Here is a 16820-nt window from a genome sequence, read left to right on the forward strand (position 1 = left end):
AGTAACCGGTTCAATTCGACCGATTACCGAGAGGTCAATTTCAATAATTTTTTCCTAAATTTTAAATTTTATCAAACAAATTTTATCCGAATTTTATTCAAATTTGAAACGGTTATCGTGGTTATGATGAATTTTCGGTAACTGCTGTAGCTTGATATAACTGTTGGGCTATCGGTAAGTTCAACCTTTGGTTGATCCCAAATTCCCAATCTTCCCGTTCTCCTACAGGATGGAACGGAAACCGTTTCCGCCGATGGTTGCCGGCTTACCGCACCGGTGCGTGCGGACCAGGCACGTGACGCAATCCAAACCCCGAACCGCACAATACGTACGCAACAGAGCCAGCGTGGTCGAACCCAACACGCAACACACCACACCGGCCTCGACCAACTCGATCGCACATTACCCGATCGCCTCCGCCCCACGCCACGCTGCGCCACGACGCACCTCACAAAGCGAGAAGCGAAGCAAGCCCCAGACTCCGGCGAGCCGCGGCCCCGACGGCGCGGAGGGAGGAGGAGGGCGGCGGCGGAGGCCGCGATGGGGAATAAGATCGCGCGGACGACGCAGGCGTCGGCGACGGAGTACTACCTCCACGACCTCCCGTCCACCTACAACCTTGTGCTCCTCGATGTCGTCAGCCGCGGCCGCTTCCTCAAGTCCGTCCGCTGCAAGCACGACGAGGGGCTCCTCCTCGTCAAGGTCTACTTCAAGCGCGCCGGCGAGCCAATCGACCTCAAGGTAACAACAGCTACTGCGTCCCAACTGTTTTCCGGCGCCGCAAGCGAATTCCTTCGGATTTGGTTTCGAATCGCGTCCTGAGATATCGCTGGTGGTGGCGCAGGAGCATGAGCGGAGGCTAGAGCGGATCAGGAACGCGTTCAAGGGGATTGAGGGGTCTCACGTCTGGCCCTTCCAGGTGAGGATTTCGTGCTTAGGGCTTTCGGTGGTGATTTGTCTGCAATTTCCCCTGTATGTTACGAACGGGGGGCGATTGATACTGGTTTTCCAATGCACTATTGTGTGGAATTAGGGAACTTCTAGTGGGTTTTAGTGGACTGTTATGTCAAGTAGTCTGTCACTCTGGCCTGGTTATTCCGGTGGGAAGGTTTTTTTCGACGACCTGAACGATTTTCATTACTCAGAGCTTAGGAGTATATGGAATCCGGTGGGAAGTTATTTGGATATTTCCGCACGAGATGATATGGGTTTGAAATATCGAAATATGAATATACATTTCATTAGGATGTGAAGAAACTGGCATGGTTAATGCTATTTGATTTTATCTGGGTTCGTGTGCTAACTTGGCTTCCAATTTTGTTCAGGTTTGGTTACAAACAGATAAGGCGGCATATCTCCTGAGGCAGTACTTCCACAACAACCTGCACGATCGACTAAGCACACGCCCTTTCCTCAGTCAGATTGTGAAGAAATGGCTTGCTTTCCAGGTGAGGCCTCTTGCTTTTGTGTTGGATGGTTATCAATATTTACGAAATATTACAAGTTGATCCAGCACCTGCTTGTGGCCTAGGAAGTCGAATAGTCTCACTGCTAAGTGCGGATATAAATATCAGACTTAAGTTAGTGGCACATGTATGAGTGAATCTTCATTTCTTTTCTTCTTTCCAGATATAGTTGTCAACTTAGCTCATTTGGTTGTGCAGTTAATCCATGCCGTGGAGCAGAGCCATAGTAAGGGAGTTTGCCATGGTGAGAAGGGTTTGTCTGAGTACCATTGGCAGTATTCTTTTTTTGGCTGTTAATTTTAACTCACAGTTTTTTTTGTGGGTTAGGTGACATAAAATGTGAAAATGTACTCGTTACATCTTGGAATTGGTTATATCTTGCGGACTTTGCATCTTTCAAACCGACTTACATCCCGGATGATGATCCGTCTGATTTTTCATTCTACTTTGACACTGGAGGAAGGCGAAGATGCTATCTGGCGCCCGAAGTGAGTTTCTTGATGCAAAGTATTTGAATTTTTAAAGCTCATTTTGCGCTTTTGCTCCAGTTTATCTCAATTTATTTCATCTCATTGGTTCATTTGTTACATATACCACTAAAATTGGTATATATTTTTGCATCCTGCTTGTAACTGCAATATGATAAAATTTTAAAGTACAACTGTGAGTTAAGACTTAAGACTGGCTGCAGTCAAGGTCTCATTTAGTTGACTTTGTCTCTCACCATTGTGATTTTCAGTTTTCAATGCTACTATACTGACATTGTATCCTGAAGATGAAATAGCTGGCGTACTGCGTGGTAGTCCTGTTTTGTAGAAGGAAAACATTTGTATCATTTTGTGATGTTGTCGAAGGCAATAATGTGCTGTTTAATACTTATATGCAACATTTTTATAAGATATGACACTTACTTTTTGTTTCCTAATTACTATTTTGTAAACGAATTCAATTTATCCAGAGATTCTACGAGCATGGTAGTGAGGCCCAAGTTGCAGCTGATGCACCTCTGCAGCCATCTATGGATATATTTTCTCTCGGGTACGCGTTAGCGTTTGACATATGTGAATTTTTTAGAGTAAGTTTTGTTTCATTTTGACCACTTAATGTGGCATGACTATGTGTGCTTTCCATGTCATATGCTAATAGTTTTGCCACCATTATATTTTGCTTGGACATGCAAGTTTGGTCTCATGGGCTGCATTGCCATTTGATCTCTTCTGTGGAAAGGAGGCATAAAATTATTCTGTTGAGATGAAAGCTGATGATTTCGGAAGACAATTATCATAAGTTAATGCAAAAACTAATCGTTTATGAACAATGTAGACGCCATCGTTGTCCATTTAGACTTTTTTTTTTAGGATTAAGTACTCTATATCTCGACCCTTGAGACATGCCTCCACAGAGATACTCAACTATTACATTAATAGGGGAATACATTGAAGATATTTTGGATCCTTTTGGGGCATCTTGTTTATTAACAGATATTGCCCTCCTTATCATTTCCTTGCATACCTTAGGAGCACACTCAGTTAGAATTTGTAAGAGTTTATGTTTCTTTCAAAATGGAAGTTAGAATAGAAGGACCTCTCCTCTGTACTTTTGCTTTGTCTACATCGAGTATTTGTACATCTCTTCTTTATTTAGCTTCTCGATTGCATGAATAGATAAGCTCCAGAAGTAAATTAGTTGTTGCTAGAACATGGATTTTGTTAATTTCTCCACCAGCTCCAGATTTTTCTGCTGTAATCTACTATGTTAGAATCCTGCACTGACATGATAGTCATTTTCTTTATAACAAAGAGCTGATTATCAAATGGTAAACTATTTATCTTCTTTTCAGGTGTGTTCTCGCTGAACTTTTCCTAGAAGGTCAGCCACTATTTGAGCTTTCACAACTTTTGGCTTATCGGCGTGGTCAGTATGACCCCATGCATACCCTAGAAAAGGTTTTTTGTGTTGTTCCCTTGCTCTTTTTCTTCAGTTTGATCCTTTGTTTTTAATCATTTTAACATACTAGTTACGTGCCCGTGCGTTGCAACGGGAGCCACAAAAACTTCAATGAGGAAGTCTTCAAAAAAACAAAAAAAGGCAAAAAAAAAGCGGGACTCACCAGGTGGGCGGCAGGGCTGATCACGTGGGCGCATGACTCTTTTGCTACTTTTTAAGTAGTATATAGTAGATAGTTTTTGGGTTGGCATATCTGTTTCTTACCTCTCAGCATGAGTGCCTGCACAGCTATCTGTGATGGGGAGTTGGGGACGATTAATTCATTCTGTTTAATCTTGTTATTCTGTAAATTCACTTGTTTAAAAGTTGGCGAATTTGGCCGAGGACACTGTTATTTTGTGGCTTTTGCTCAAGGACACCGTTATAGTGCAATTGGCCAGTAGACACTACTAAATTGTGTTCAATTGCTGTAGGACACTGCCCCTATATTTGGCACATTTGGGAGGGAGAAGGGGAAAAGGACCATTATGTCCTCAGCCTTATCCTCCTCTACCTTCCCCCAATCCACCAGCTCTAGGATGTGACCTTTGGGTCAAGGTCCTGCATGGCAGCACGCCTCCGCCTCCCTCCTGCCCTCGTGCATGCGTTGCTCTTGGCGGTGTTTGGGTCCCGGCGGCGCAAGGATTCGTCTGCCACTTGGCAATGGTGATGGCCACCTCTGGCTTTACCCTGAAGTACTTCACGTTGTTGCCTTGTTGAACAGCAGCAAAAGCCACAAAAAAACAAAATTTACCTTAATAATTTTGAGACCAAAACACATGTGGCACAGGGTCATTTCTTACGTATTCTGTTTCAAACTTGTATTTTGCAAAATTTCTTGGGCTATGAATTTTTAGCTAATGTACTAGTAGAATATGGGAATGTTTACTACTTCCTTTGATCCCAAATATAAGTGCATTAAGACATCGACACGGTTTCCAATATGACACTTCGACTAGCAATATCTATGTAAATATTGCGAAAGAATTTTTCATGATGAATCTAACATCAATATTATGCTATCAATCTATATGGCTTTTTAGATATTAATGGTCAAAGCTAAAAAAGTTTGACCAACAAAAATCCTAATTGGACTTATATTTGGGATCATAGGTATTATGCATGATCCAAATGTTTCATTTGTTGTGCTAAAAGGCTGACTGTTCATACCTCTTATGCCGTAGAGTAGTAGCTAACCTATTGGACCAATATTAGTTTTTTTTCCAGGCTTTAAGAAGGTCAGTATGGAGACTTTCAAATGACTGGTAGACTCTTCACTCATACGAGTTTCCATGAACCAAATCCTTTTGCGTAACTCAATGCAATATAGAATTTCAGGCCTATCATCGGCAATCCTAGAAATGCAAACTTGATATTGTTTCCATGTCCATGATTGCCCATTAAACAAGTCTTAGAGCAATTGAAAAATCATAGAATTCATCAAACAAAGTATCTCAACAGTTCCCCATGGTAGTATCAGGAGTTAAACTTTTTTACACTGCCAAATGCCAATAAAATAGCATGTAGTCTACTTCAGCAGGCCTTACTATGTATGTACTTCAATAGTATGTTAGAAGGACCTGAAAGAAGAAAGAGGATATTTTTTGTGTCTAATCAGTGCAAATGAACTTGACTTGAGGTGCATTTTTTTGGATTTGAGATTCATTTGTGAAAAATGTGTACTTGTAAAAAGATGCGTGATGTAGGCAGTAAGCCTTTGTTGCATATGGACATGCTTTCATTTCCATGGCATATCCTTACTGATTCGGCTGCTATTTCTTGATGTTATTTGACTAAAGGATTGCTGGGTTCCATTCAGATATACCCTACAACAAAAAAGGGTTAATATTAACTTGTGCTTGCAGATACAAGATTCTGGTATTCGTGACATGATACTTCACATGACCCAATTGGACCCAAAAGAAAGGCTGTCATGTAGAAGCTATCTGCAAAAATATGAATCTGTTGTATTCCCGATTTATTTTTCAAATTTTTTGCACAAGTTCTTCTCGGATATTGTTCCACTTGACTCAGATACCAGGGTAAGCACCATTCAAGTTTGTGGTAACTTCTGTTTCCTTTGCTACTACTGTTCACAACAAGCATCCAAACATAATTTTCTTTATACAGGTCGAGAAGACACAAGAAAATTTTGAAAAGATACATGAAATAATGATGAGTGGCTCAGCAATTGAACAAATTGTGGGATCTACTTTGTGTGAGAATAAGGAACTATCTGAGGAAAAAGGCATCAGACGGCAAATGACAAACTCACCAGGAGATTCTGCGAAAAACACATATGTAGTTAAGAAAAATATTCCTATAGACCATCAACAGATTGTTGGAGATCTCAATTTCCTCCTCAAAGAAGTGGAGCACAGGAGCAACCACACATGCACAAAGGTAACACAGGGCATGGACCATTTTGTTGCTTCAAGCAATTCCTGTGCAAGTGTTATTCAAGCAGGAAGACAAATTGGAAGTGGTTTGATGGGCCAGAACAATGCTGTATCCTATGTGCAGAAGATCTCAAAGAGTAATTTACGCTCCTTAGTGGCTGGTTATGATGGCCAATCCGATACCTATAGCTTTGACATTTTTCAACAGATAGGCTCCAAGGTGACCTGTGAAGGCATGGTCTTGCTTGCCTCATTACTCTGTTCATGCATACGCAGTGTGAAAAAACCAGAGCTTAGAAGGACCAGTCTCATTCTTCTGAAGTTTTCTTCCACATACATAGATGATGATAGTCGCTTACAGCTAGTGGTTCCCTATGTGATTGCAATGCTTTCAGATCCAGCTGCCATTGTTCGCTGCGCTGCTTTGGAAACCTTATGTGATGTTCTCTGTCTTGTTCAAGACTTTCCTATCAGTGATGCAGTGATATTCCTGGAGTACATCCTCCCAATGCTCTCTTTGCTCCCTGATGATGCGGAGGAGAGTGTTAGAGTTTGCTATGCTAGCAACATTCATAAGCTGGCTTTAACAGCTTATAGATTCCTACTCCGTTCTTGTAGCATGACTGATATTGGTCCTCTAGATGAATCAGTGGTAGCTCTCAGATCACAGTCCACTGAATCACCAGTGAAGAAGCAAGATAAAATTGATGGTCAACTTGCAGATCTTAGGAAATCTATTTATGAAATAGTACAAGAGTTGGTAATGGGGCAAAAGCAGACACCTAATGTCCGTAGAGCTCTTCTACAGGATATTGGTTATTTGTGTTACTTCTTTGGGCACAAACAAAGTAATGATTTTCTTCTTCCTATACTTCCAGCATTTCTAAATGACCGTGATGAGCAGCTCCGTGCAGTTTTCTTTGGTCAGATCGTCTTTGTTTGCTATTTTATTGGTTCAAGAAGTGTTGAGGAATATCTTTTGCCATATCTTGAACAGGCACTAAGTGATGCTATGGAGGCTGTGCTTGTAAATGCACTTGATTGCTTGACCATGATGTGCAAAAGTGGTTATTTGAGGAAAAGAGTCATTGTTGGCCTATTTGGAAAGGCTCTTCCCCTGCTCTGTTATCCGATCAATTGGGTTAAACGGTCTGCTGTAAGACTTGTTGCTGCTTGCAGCGAAAGCTTAGGGTCTGTAGATACTTATGTATATCTTTCTCCACACCTAAGGCATTTCCTACACAGGGAACCACCTTCATTGACCTCTGAAACTGCTCTTCTTTCATGTCTTAAGCCTCCAGTCTCAAAATCAGTCTTATACCAAGCTTTAGAGGATTCTCAGGATATGGGAGACATTTTACTGAAGAATGGTGGCAAAAAAGAACTGACAGTTCATGGTGTAAGATACCCTGCTACAGTACAAAGTAGATCCTCAACCATTCTTGAAGATGCTGCAAGATTGAGAAGCCCTAATATTTCCAGCAACATGTCTTTGGACATCAAAGATTCAGTTTCTTCTGATAAATCATTATATTCTGGCTTTGCATTGCATGCATCTGCTGGGAATAGTTCCTTTTATGATGGCTTGTCTAAAGGAATACCATCTTACTCTGTTTTTACTGATAAGCGTGGTTTAGGAGAAACACACATGGTCCCTGATTCGTCGGTGTACAAAGCTTCAATAAGGCTACCTTGGTTGGAACCCAACCGTCCAGGCGTGCAGACTAGAGATGATCATTTCAGTAGCAAGCGCCGAGATTTAAGCATCAATGACTCTATGAAGAGCAGCTCCTCTTTGCCAGAGGATAGCATTTCAAACTCTGATACTCCAGGATTGCCGTCGTTCACCAGATCAGGAGTGGCCCTGGAGACTGGATGGAGGCCACGTGGAGTTTTAGTGGCACATCTACAGGAACATCGCTTGTCTGTCAATGATATAGCCGTATCGAATGACAATACCTTTTTTGTGACTGCTTCGGATGATTCAAGTATCAAGATATGGGATTCAAGAAAGTTGGAAAAGGACATTGCCTTCAGATCTAGGCTAACATATAGCCTGGGTAGTAGCCGAGCTCTATGTACGGAAATGCTTCATGGCACTTCTCAGGTTGCTGTTGGTGCCAGTGATGGTACATTACACTTGTTTTCTGTTGATTGTGCACGCGGCGTTGGGAGTGTTGTGGAGAGGTATTCTGGCATTGTTGATGTAAAAAGGAAAGATATGAAAGAAGGTGCAATTCTCAGTGTTGTAAATTGTTCATCTGACAGTTTTAGCCCAACCGTCCTTTTCAGCACAGAACATTGTGGCATCCATAAATGGGATACACGGACCAACTCAGAATCTTGGTCATTTAAATCCTCACCAGGTCAGGGCTATATATCAGCACTTGTAGTGGGTCAGTGTGGAAACTGGTTCATCTCAGGTTCTTCAAGAGGTGTTCTTACATTGTGGGATAACAGGTTTTTGCTGCCTGTTAACTCATGGAACTACTCCACTGTCAGCCCTATAGAGAAATTGTGCTTGCTTATACCACCACCGAATTCAATATCTTCTTCTGGAAGGCCATTGGTTTTTGTTGCCGCAGGCTGCAACGAAGTTTCCCTATGGAATGCTGAGAATGGTAGTTGTCACCAGGTAATAAAAAGTTTTCTGATTAGTTTTTTCTGAGTTCTGTTGGTAGAATACTCATGTACAGATTTATCATGGTTCAGAGATTACTGTTGCCACACCCTCATGAGTAAAATGTTATTCTTTCCTGAATTAAATCTGCTCCTGACGCATGAGATTTAGAAAGTGGAATGTTTGCTCCTTTCGGGAAGTGAGCAACTGTATCTAACACTACAAATGTATCTTGAATATTCAACAAACTATGCAGATGTTTAGAACGGCGAGCACAGAGAATGAAGGTGTGATGCCAAAGGCACCTTCAAGACCTCTTAACAAGTCAAGTACCAAAGATGCGAGACGAACAGGAAATTATAAGTACAGAATCGATGAATTGAATGACCCACCTGCACGTCGTCCTGGCATCCGCTCTTTGCTTCCCTTACCAGGTGGCGACCTATTGACTGGAGGAACAGACTTGAAGATTCGTTACTGGGACCAGGCCAGGTTCAATTTTACTATGCTGTACTCTTGCTTCTGCATGTTTTTTCCCACTATCTGTCATCCTGATGTTTTTATGTTTGACAATTTTGAAGACCTGAGCAAAGCTTCTGTATTGCTGGTCCCTTGGAAAAAGAAATTGATCCCTCAGCAAAAGGAGTTGGAAACGGCGAGTGTTATGATATAAGATCCAGTTTTGGAGTACAAGTTGTGCAGGTAATTTTCTGTTCTTGTTGGATAGCTCTTTCGTCTGGCCCACCATTTACATTTCCCTGGTATTTACTAAAAAACCAATGTAAATTCACCAGTCTGACTTTAACCTTCAACCGGTGCCATCAAGATTTCACATCATTATTTGATTTGATTGATCTTCATTCTTAGTGGTAGAGACTGGATGTATTTGAAAGCAGCAATAGTCTCTCTCTGCATTAGTTAATGGGAACAAGATTATGATATGGACAAGGCATATATACACTGTCGATTCTAACAGAATACCGTGTCCTGTTCAGGAAATATGCAAAAAGCCTACCTCGGCTTCTGGGTTAACGCACAAGACTCGGCTCGCGATGGCCGCTGCAGATTCCGCCGGGTGCCACCGTGACGCTATACTCGCGCTGGCGTCCTTCAACTTGTCGAGCCAAAGGTTGATATCAGCCAGCAGAGACGGTGCCATCAAGGTGTGGAAATAGCTGCTCCAGCAATGGGTAAGATGACAAGCTTAACCCTCATGTACATATTTAGCCTGCTTACTCCTTACACGGTACATATGTCACTAGTTTATTGGTGTACAGAAGATGATTCCGATCCATACAAAGTGAAAATTGCCATGTATGCTTGTTTCTGTCAATGCAAAGTTGAAATTGCCATTATGCTTTCATTTGATATGACTTGTTTGTTTTTACATAACTTTTTTATTTTATTTTACAACGCATCATAATCGTGATGACGGGTGGGTGTGGTAGGAGCCTTGGAGTCAGATTTTTACACGATTTTACTTTGGACAAAGAGGAATTCATTTTAAGTGGCTATGGAAGTTAAGGAGGCCTCAACTAGTGCTTGAATTGATTGTCTGCCTGTGCATATGCTATTCTGGTACCCACATGCAGTTAGGGCAACGGCAACCTTTCGTTGACCGCTCCCTTTCTCCCTTTGACCGCCTCAGGCCCATTGAAGGCAGAGCGCTAGAGCTGCATGTGGTCCCAATAAACTTTGGGGTGGGTCCCAGCTGATAAAGAGAGGGTAAAGGGAATGATGAGCTCATGGTCCCATGAAAGGCAGGCCACATTAGTGTTACTGTGCATATGTCATGCTAATATCCATTTATGTAACAGCTGTATTACTGGGCGGCTGGATCCAACAATACCTATACGCCAACCAGTATTCAGAAATCCAGGTTAACAATATGTTCTACCCTACTCTACTATGCATAATTGTATGTACTGTACAGTAGGATTTCCATAGAAAAGAATCGTGTAGACATTCCAGAATCCAGCTGATGGTGTATGACGTAGTTTTTACTTTTTTCTGATGGGACCCTTGCCAGAAATACAGGAGGAGCTTGCACTCAAAAAGAGAGCCTGTGTAGCTGTGTAGAGTGCGCCTTTCTCAGTCACTGTTTAGCAACACATCTTTAAGTCATTCCACCAGTTTCATAACACCTACTTTCATTACGACCTATGACGACCCCATTATGGCCCTGTAGAGATCAACCCATGGATCGAATGGCCCATTTAGCCCACGGATTGCCCGGCCCATTACCAGCCCTAACGCATGCTTCGGGAACAGGAGTTGGTGCCTTCTTTAGAGACTGTTTGAGTTTCTGTTTTGGAGCTTTTTTGAAAAGCTGTGTTTTTGGTTTATCTGAAAAGATATTTTTGGAAATAGACTGTTGGTTTTTACAATAAATTTTTAACTTTTCAGTACAAAGCTTTTCAGAAAAGCATATCTCAGAAAAGCATATTTAAGTAAGTTTCTTAGTTTTAGTTTATTTTTTTTAAAGCAGATTTCTAGCTTCTCATAAACCACTTTTTCAGAAATAAAAGCAGAAGAAAAAACAAACAGAACCTTAGTACCGCTTTGGTTGGTAACTTGGTACTCTATGCAAAAGGGGATGCCAAAAGGGGATGCAATGTCCACGCGACCAACGTAACGGTGAATACGCATTTGCGCACTGATTAGTAAAAAATCGGAGATTTGGCGAAGAACTAGCTAATTATTCATGATGGAGATTTCAGGCTTTGCGAAGAAAAGCTTCCATACGCAATATCTCATTAAAGTTTACACATACGCGTTGCCAAGGAGGCAAGGACATCCTCTGGGACCAGGTCTGTCGACAATCGACACGCTTGCCGTTCCAACTACTTTTGATGCAATTAAAATGCAGAGATTCTTCAGAGATTCCACATGATAAAATATTGATAGGAACTAGAAAAAAACTGCCGCGTAGCATGGGCGTATACGGGTCGCCGGGCAGAAAAATCTAAAAATAGACAATAGATATAATCGTTTTTGTTAAAATAAATAACACGTTGATATATTTATAAATCTAGCACCTGTATTCAGTATCTTAAATATCAAAAAAATCAATTCTGATATCTGAGATACCGAAAACTCTTGTATTCGGTATCTGAGATACCAAATACAGTCCAGCTCCGCTCACATCACGTCGGTTGGTTCTTTCGGCACGACAAGTCATGTCGTGTCGTATCATTTTACTTTTGCCGTCTTTTTGAACGCGTGCGCTACTGTGTTTCGCTATAAAATACGAGCGCGCTATCGTGTTTCGCTATAAGGAGTCGTAGCATGACCAAAGAGCAAACGAGTAATGCGAGCAAGGGAGAGAGGAGAGGAGAAGCAGCAGCACAACATATGGAGAGGAGAAGCAGCGCGAGGTAACGAGTAGCAGCAGCGTGAGTAGAGAAAAATCAGCCTAAGATGAGGAGGAGCAGGAGCGCGAGTTACAATAAATACTTAAATTATATATTTAATTAATATTTGTAGCAATTATAGTAATTAAAGTAAGTATATTATTTAATCCGTTCAATTACATTTGTATAATTATTTGCTTAATTTGATTATATGAATTTGATTATTTGCTTAGTCAGTGTAATAGTATTTAACGTGAATTTGTATAATAGTAATTAGCATGAATTTATATAATAATAATAATAATGTGCTTAGTTAGAGTAAGTAGATTGTATAATATTAATTAGTATGAATTTGATTAGTCAATATAATTAAACGACGGTCAGCGAACCTAAGGGGTATAGGGGTGCTCTCTACTACTCATCTAGAAAATGATGAGGACGATGGAGAATGATGATTTCATGAATCCAATACCTCGACGCTCCAACAATAATATAGGAGAAGGTTTAATGATCATTGCAAGAGGACATTCACACACCATATGGAGACGGTGTACAACCGACAAGTAAATAGGACGTGCTATTACCATGATAGCTCGAGATGACAACGATGATGATTTTATGCCACAACAACCCCTCCCTCCGTGGCCTCTATCTCCGGAGGACATTGACAACCATGAAAATAATGGTGGATTTGTTGGTACCATCCATACAACTTCTTATTAATATCTCGGAGATGATAACCATTTTACCTTGATAGCATTAATTGGTGTAGCTAGCATTTTTTTCCTAATTTGTATTATCACTTTCATCTGTCATCTTAACATGATTTAGGTATTCAACATCTATGCACTACGAACTATGCAAATAACAGACATGACTATTTATTTTGTTTACGAACTATTTATGAACTAGTTGTCTAATCAAAGTGATGGTAAGCTTATTATATTAACGTACTATCCAAACATAATTCTTTTCAACATATAAAAGGTATTTGTAAACTCAAGTTTTAGGCACAACAATATATCACTAGCACCTCGGGGACTAACATTAATTGTAACTCTAAAATCAATAATGTGATTGTATAAATCGTTCAACCTTGAGTTGTGCTTGCTTTAGGATGAATGCTTAAAGTAGGGTTCGACTTTGGATTAAGATAAAAAGGATAGATGTTACTTCTATACCTACTCAAAATCAACATCTTTCATAGGAAATACTTTCATATGTTTCTATACCTCCATGTAGATGCAACAATAACTCGTTACTGTAGTTTTGCAGAATTAAATGATCACACCAAACAACAGTTTTTATAGGGATTCTCTGCCAAACATGAGGTCGACATGAGCGTGCAGTAGAGGATGGAAGTATGAACAACAACATGAGTAACTACGACTCAAGTGTCAGGAGGAGGCGTGTATGAGAAAGATAGTGAAGTAGCGTGCCGTGGCTAAGGCACGCGAAGCAGAGAGAGAAAGGAAGCGGGAGAAAGCCCATCACGCTAAAACGGAGGGCCCGATGCCCAACGAAATGGCAAATATTTTAGGTGTATTTAATAGAGAGCATCTATTGTAACTCGTTTATTTTCATTCCCTACGGCATGTTTGTTTAGCAGTGACACACTATTAAGTTAGTATTCAGGCGTACCGTATATGCCAACATTTATTGTTGTCATCTCTTTATGGTTAGGATTCATTCGTGCAGTGATGAAAACCCTATATTGTATGCAATGTTTATCAGCGTATGTAATGTCTATACTTATATGATAATCGTACTTCATAATTATTATTATTCGACAAATTCAATTTTGTATCATCCTGATGTTACTTCCCTAAAAAGTTACATATACAAATATATTAAATGAATAATAAAATATCGATAAAATTACTTTGAAACAAATTTACTGAAAGTGCCTAGAGGGGGGGGGGGGTGAATAGGCTTTTCTGAAATTTAAAACTAAAAACAGCGGATTAAACTGCCGGATATTTCGGTGAAGTCCGGATACTCCGGTATGGTCCGGAGTATCCGGTCTAGTCCGGAGTCTCCGGCCTGACAGGAAATTTTAGAATAAATTTGGACTGAGGATCACAGCTAGATTCTATGAGATGCACTAGGTCAAGTAGATGTTACTAAGCTAGAACAACAATTAAAACTAGCAAGATTGATACTATAGCAATTTAAATGACAAATGATCAAATGCACACGATCAAGTGAGTTTCACAAGAAAGAACACGAGAATATATCCCGGAGTTCGGCCACCTCACAAAGAAGTGCCTACGTCTCCGTTGAGGAGCTCACAAAGAGCCGGGTCTTCTCCAACCCTATCCTCTTCTAGCGACCACAAAGATCAAGCTAGAAATTCTTACTCAATATGAAGGTGCTTACAAACTTCCCGAGGCACACCACAAGTTTTGGGTGCTCTTCGGGCAACTCCTTTCCTTTTAGAAACCCAAAGCTTCAAAGGAAATGATCGCAGTAAATGCTCGATGAAGAACTCAATGCTCAAGTGGCTTGAACTCTCTCCAAACCCACACTCTCAAATTTGTGCAAATTTGGCTCTAGAGATGGTTGGAGAGGCTTTGAATGCTCTTAAAGTGCTCAAGAGGTCTCAAGGAAACCAGCCACAGCAAGCTCTAAATGCTATGGAGAGAGGGGGCATTTATAGCACTCTCTCACAGACTAGCCGTTACTGTTTTTGTCAGAGCTTACCGGAGTATCCGGTGTACACCGGAGTCTCCGGTCCCAATTCCAAAAACGGCGTCAGAACGGTCACGAACGTGTCAGAACTAGCCGTTACAGTTCTGTTTAATTACCGGAGTCTCCGGTGAACACCGGAGTCTCCGGTCCTGACAGATCTTCCAAAACAGACTAAGTCCGGAGACTAGCCGGATCCTCCGGCATCTCCAGGTACCGGAGTATCCGGTGAACACCGGAGACTCCGGTCTTTCCTATTAATTATCAAAAAGATTAAAAGCTAACCGAGAGCCTCTGCCGGAGTCTACCTCGGAGACTCCGACTGCACATAAAACATTTTACCGGAGTATCCGGTGAACACCGGAGACTCCGGTCTTTTTCTTGAAAAGATTAACCCGAAGCCGAGACTCTCTGCCGGAGGCTAGCACGGAGACTCCGGCTGAGCGCTGAGTACCGGAGTATCCGGACTCAGAAGATTTTCAGAAAGAGTTTCGTGTCCGTGAGTGAATGTGTCTCTCAATTGGGTGATTCTAAAGGATCTCTTGAGCATTGAGACACTAATCAAGCAAATAAATTCATCCATCTAAGAAAAAATCTATCCTAGACTCAATTGCAAAAGTAAAAAGAATTTAAGCCCTATCTTATATCCTTCGTTGATTCTTCAATTGTTTCGACGGGCGTCAAACGTCATTTACCTTCACAACTAATGCTCATACCTGTTCAATACTCACAAAGCATGTTAGTTCTTTAATCGTTTTGTCATCAATAAGCCAAAACCCACTTAGGGGGCCTAGATGCACTTTCATTTACACACACTCACTTATCCATTTTCTTTCTTTCTGTATTCGCTCATGCCATGATAAAACTAAATTGTGCTACAAAACCAGCTTGTTTGTATTTTATAACGAAATACAACAGCGTGTGTGTCGGAGGATGAACTCCTGAAGCGGGGATCCTGAGGGACCCCTTTTGAGATTCAGCCAGGGGATGATTCTGAATCTACCTCGTACGTGGATTTAATGCGAGTATATGAGATGTAGGCGGGACGGATGATCGACTGCTAATGGGAGTAAATGCTCGAGGGATTTTAGACATGTCCGGACCGCACGAAGCGTAATACCCTACTCCTGTGTGTATGCTATAAATGCTCTGTGAATGCCTTTCTCTGGATCTCTCATGTTACAAGGTTTTCTGTCTAAGTCTAGAGCTTCGGTCTTGGAGCGCCGATCTCTCTGATTTTCTGCTTGGCTTCGTCCTTCGTGTATCTTGATTATGAGACTTGTTAACTGTCGAACTTGTCTCAGTCCGTCTCCGTCTCCGGGGTGCGCTCCCCCTTTTATATCTCGTCGGGGAGGCTTGGCGTGCCCAGAAAGGAGGGCACGAGTCCCCATGAGCCATAAATGGAAAGCAACCATTATGGGGCTACAGTTTGATGTTACGGGGGGTTGAAAATACGTCCCCGACCGGTCCTGTCGTCATCATGCCACTTTTTAGCGGGTGCAGCAGGGGGCCCACCGGGTAGCCACCGAGCAACCCCGCGTGCCCGCCCGGTCAGAGCAGGCCTGACACCGCAGGGCAGTAGGCGATATGCCTCGTGCCCAGCGACGTTATCTCCAAGGCGCGCCGGATGACGCGCGATGAGACCTGTCGCATTAAATATCCCCACGCTTCTCAGCCAGACGGTGGCAGGGACTGACAGCAGACGTAGGGGGAGTGGTTGGAAGTGATAGGTCATGCTCCCTCTTAAATACAGCATCGGGCCTCTCATCAGTTAACACCTCACCGCTGAGCCCTTGTGGGGTCCACCGGCAAGGGCCCTCTTAGGTCCTCGGGGAACTCTGGGTGCTCGGGGACAACTATTTATGGCTCCGAGCGCCCTCTCCCGGAACTGCCTTCTCGAACCTCAGGGAGATAGTCCCCGAGGGAAAGCACCACGTGGCATTCTGCTATCCTGTCCTCGGGACTCGGGGACCCTTGGTTCCCATGCCACCGATAATGTGGATTAAAAAAAATGACAAAAGCAAAACGACGCGACACGACGTGAACGTCGCACCAAAAGCACCAACCTAGCGGGATGTGAGCACCCGCCGTATTCGGTACAAGGAGATTTTCGATACTGAGATGTTAAATACGGTGAATAGTGCTATATTCGGCACCTGAGCTGTTGAATACATGAATTTTCGATATCTTAAATATCAGAATCGAATTTTCAATGAATTTTCGATGTCTTAAATATTAGAATCAATTTTTCGATGATTAAGATGCGGTCGACATGACAAAAGGTCGTCATCAGCCCTCTTCCCTTTCA

At 42.0% G+C, this 16820-nt stretch overlaps 1 protein-coding gene across 3 annotated transcripts; it reads left to right on the plus strand.

Annotated features, from left to right (window-relative positions):
* The first annotated feature begins 368 nt into the window (after nucleotides 1–368).
* LOC133921016 (serine/threonine-protein kinase VPS15-like) lies at nucleotides 369–10569 on the plus strand. 3 transcript variants are annotated; one of them, XM_062365714.1, is made up of 13 exons: nucleotides 369–741; nucleotides 845–919; nucleotides 1326–1448; nucleotides 1665–1710; nucleotides 1794–1954; nucleotides 2425–2504; nucleotides 3307–3412; nucleotides 5318–5494; nucleotides 5583–8486; nucleotides 8728–8963; nucleotides 9053–9173; nucleotides 9467–9661; nucleotides 10289–10569. In XM_062365714.1, the coding sequence occupies exons 1-12, from the start codon at nucleotides 541–543 to the stop codon at nucleotides 9644–9646; spliced, it is 4410 nt and encodes a 1469-aa protein (XP_062221698.1). In that variant the 5' UTR covers nucleotides 369–540; the 3' UTR covers nucleotides 9647–9661; nucleotides 10289–10569. The 3 variants fall into 3 exon arrangements, with proteins under 3 accessions (XP_062221698.1, XP_062221697.1, XP_062221696.1); XM_062365713.1 differs by lacking the exon at nucleotides 10289–10569 and adding an exon at nucleotides 10120–10277; XM_062365712.1 differs by lacking the exon at nucleotides 10289–10569 and having other exon boundaries at nucleotides 9467–9839.
* Nucleotides 10570–16820: the final 6251 nt, after the last annotated feature.

The sequence above is a fragment of the Phragmites australis genome, chromosome 6, assembly GCF_958298935.1.
Source record: "Phragmites australis chromosome 6, lpPhrAust1.1, whole genome shotgun sequence".
In the NCBI taxonomy this organism is placed as follows: domain Eukaryota; kingdom Viridiplantae; phylum Streptophyta; class Magnoliopsida; order Poales; family Poaceae; genus Phragmites; species Phragmites australis.

What these genes read in the sequence shown, in the direction of transcription:
- LOC133921016 (XM_062365714.1), top strand. Translation starts at nt 541, where the DNA reads ATGGGGAATAAGATCGCGCGGACGACGCAGGCGTCGGCGACGGAGTAC. An exon ending in AGAAATGGCTTGCTTTCCAG is followed by an intron (nt 1,449 to 1,664) that starts GTGAGGCCTCTT and finishes TTGGTTGTGCAG; the next exon opens with TTAATCCATGCCGTGGAGCA. An exon ending in CCATGCATACCCTAGAAAAG is followed by an intron (nt 3,413 to 5,317) that starts GTTTTTTGTGTT and finishes TTGTGCTTGCAG; the next exon opens with ATACAAGATTCTGGTATTCG.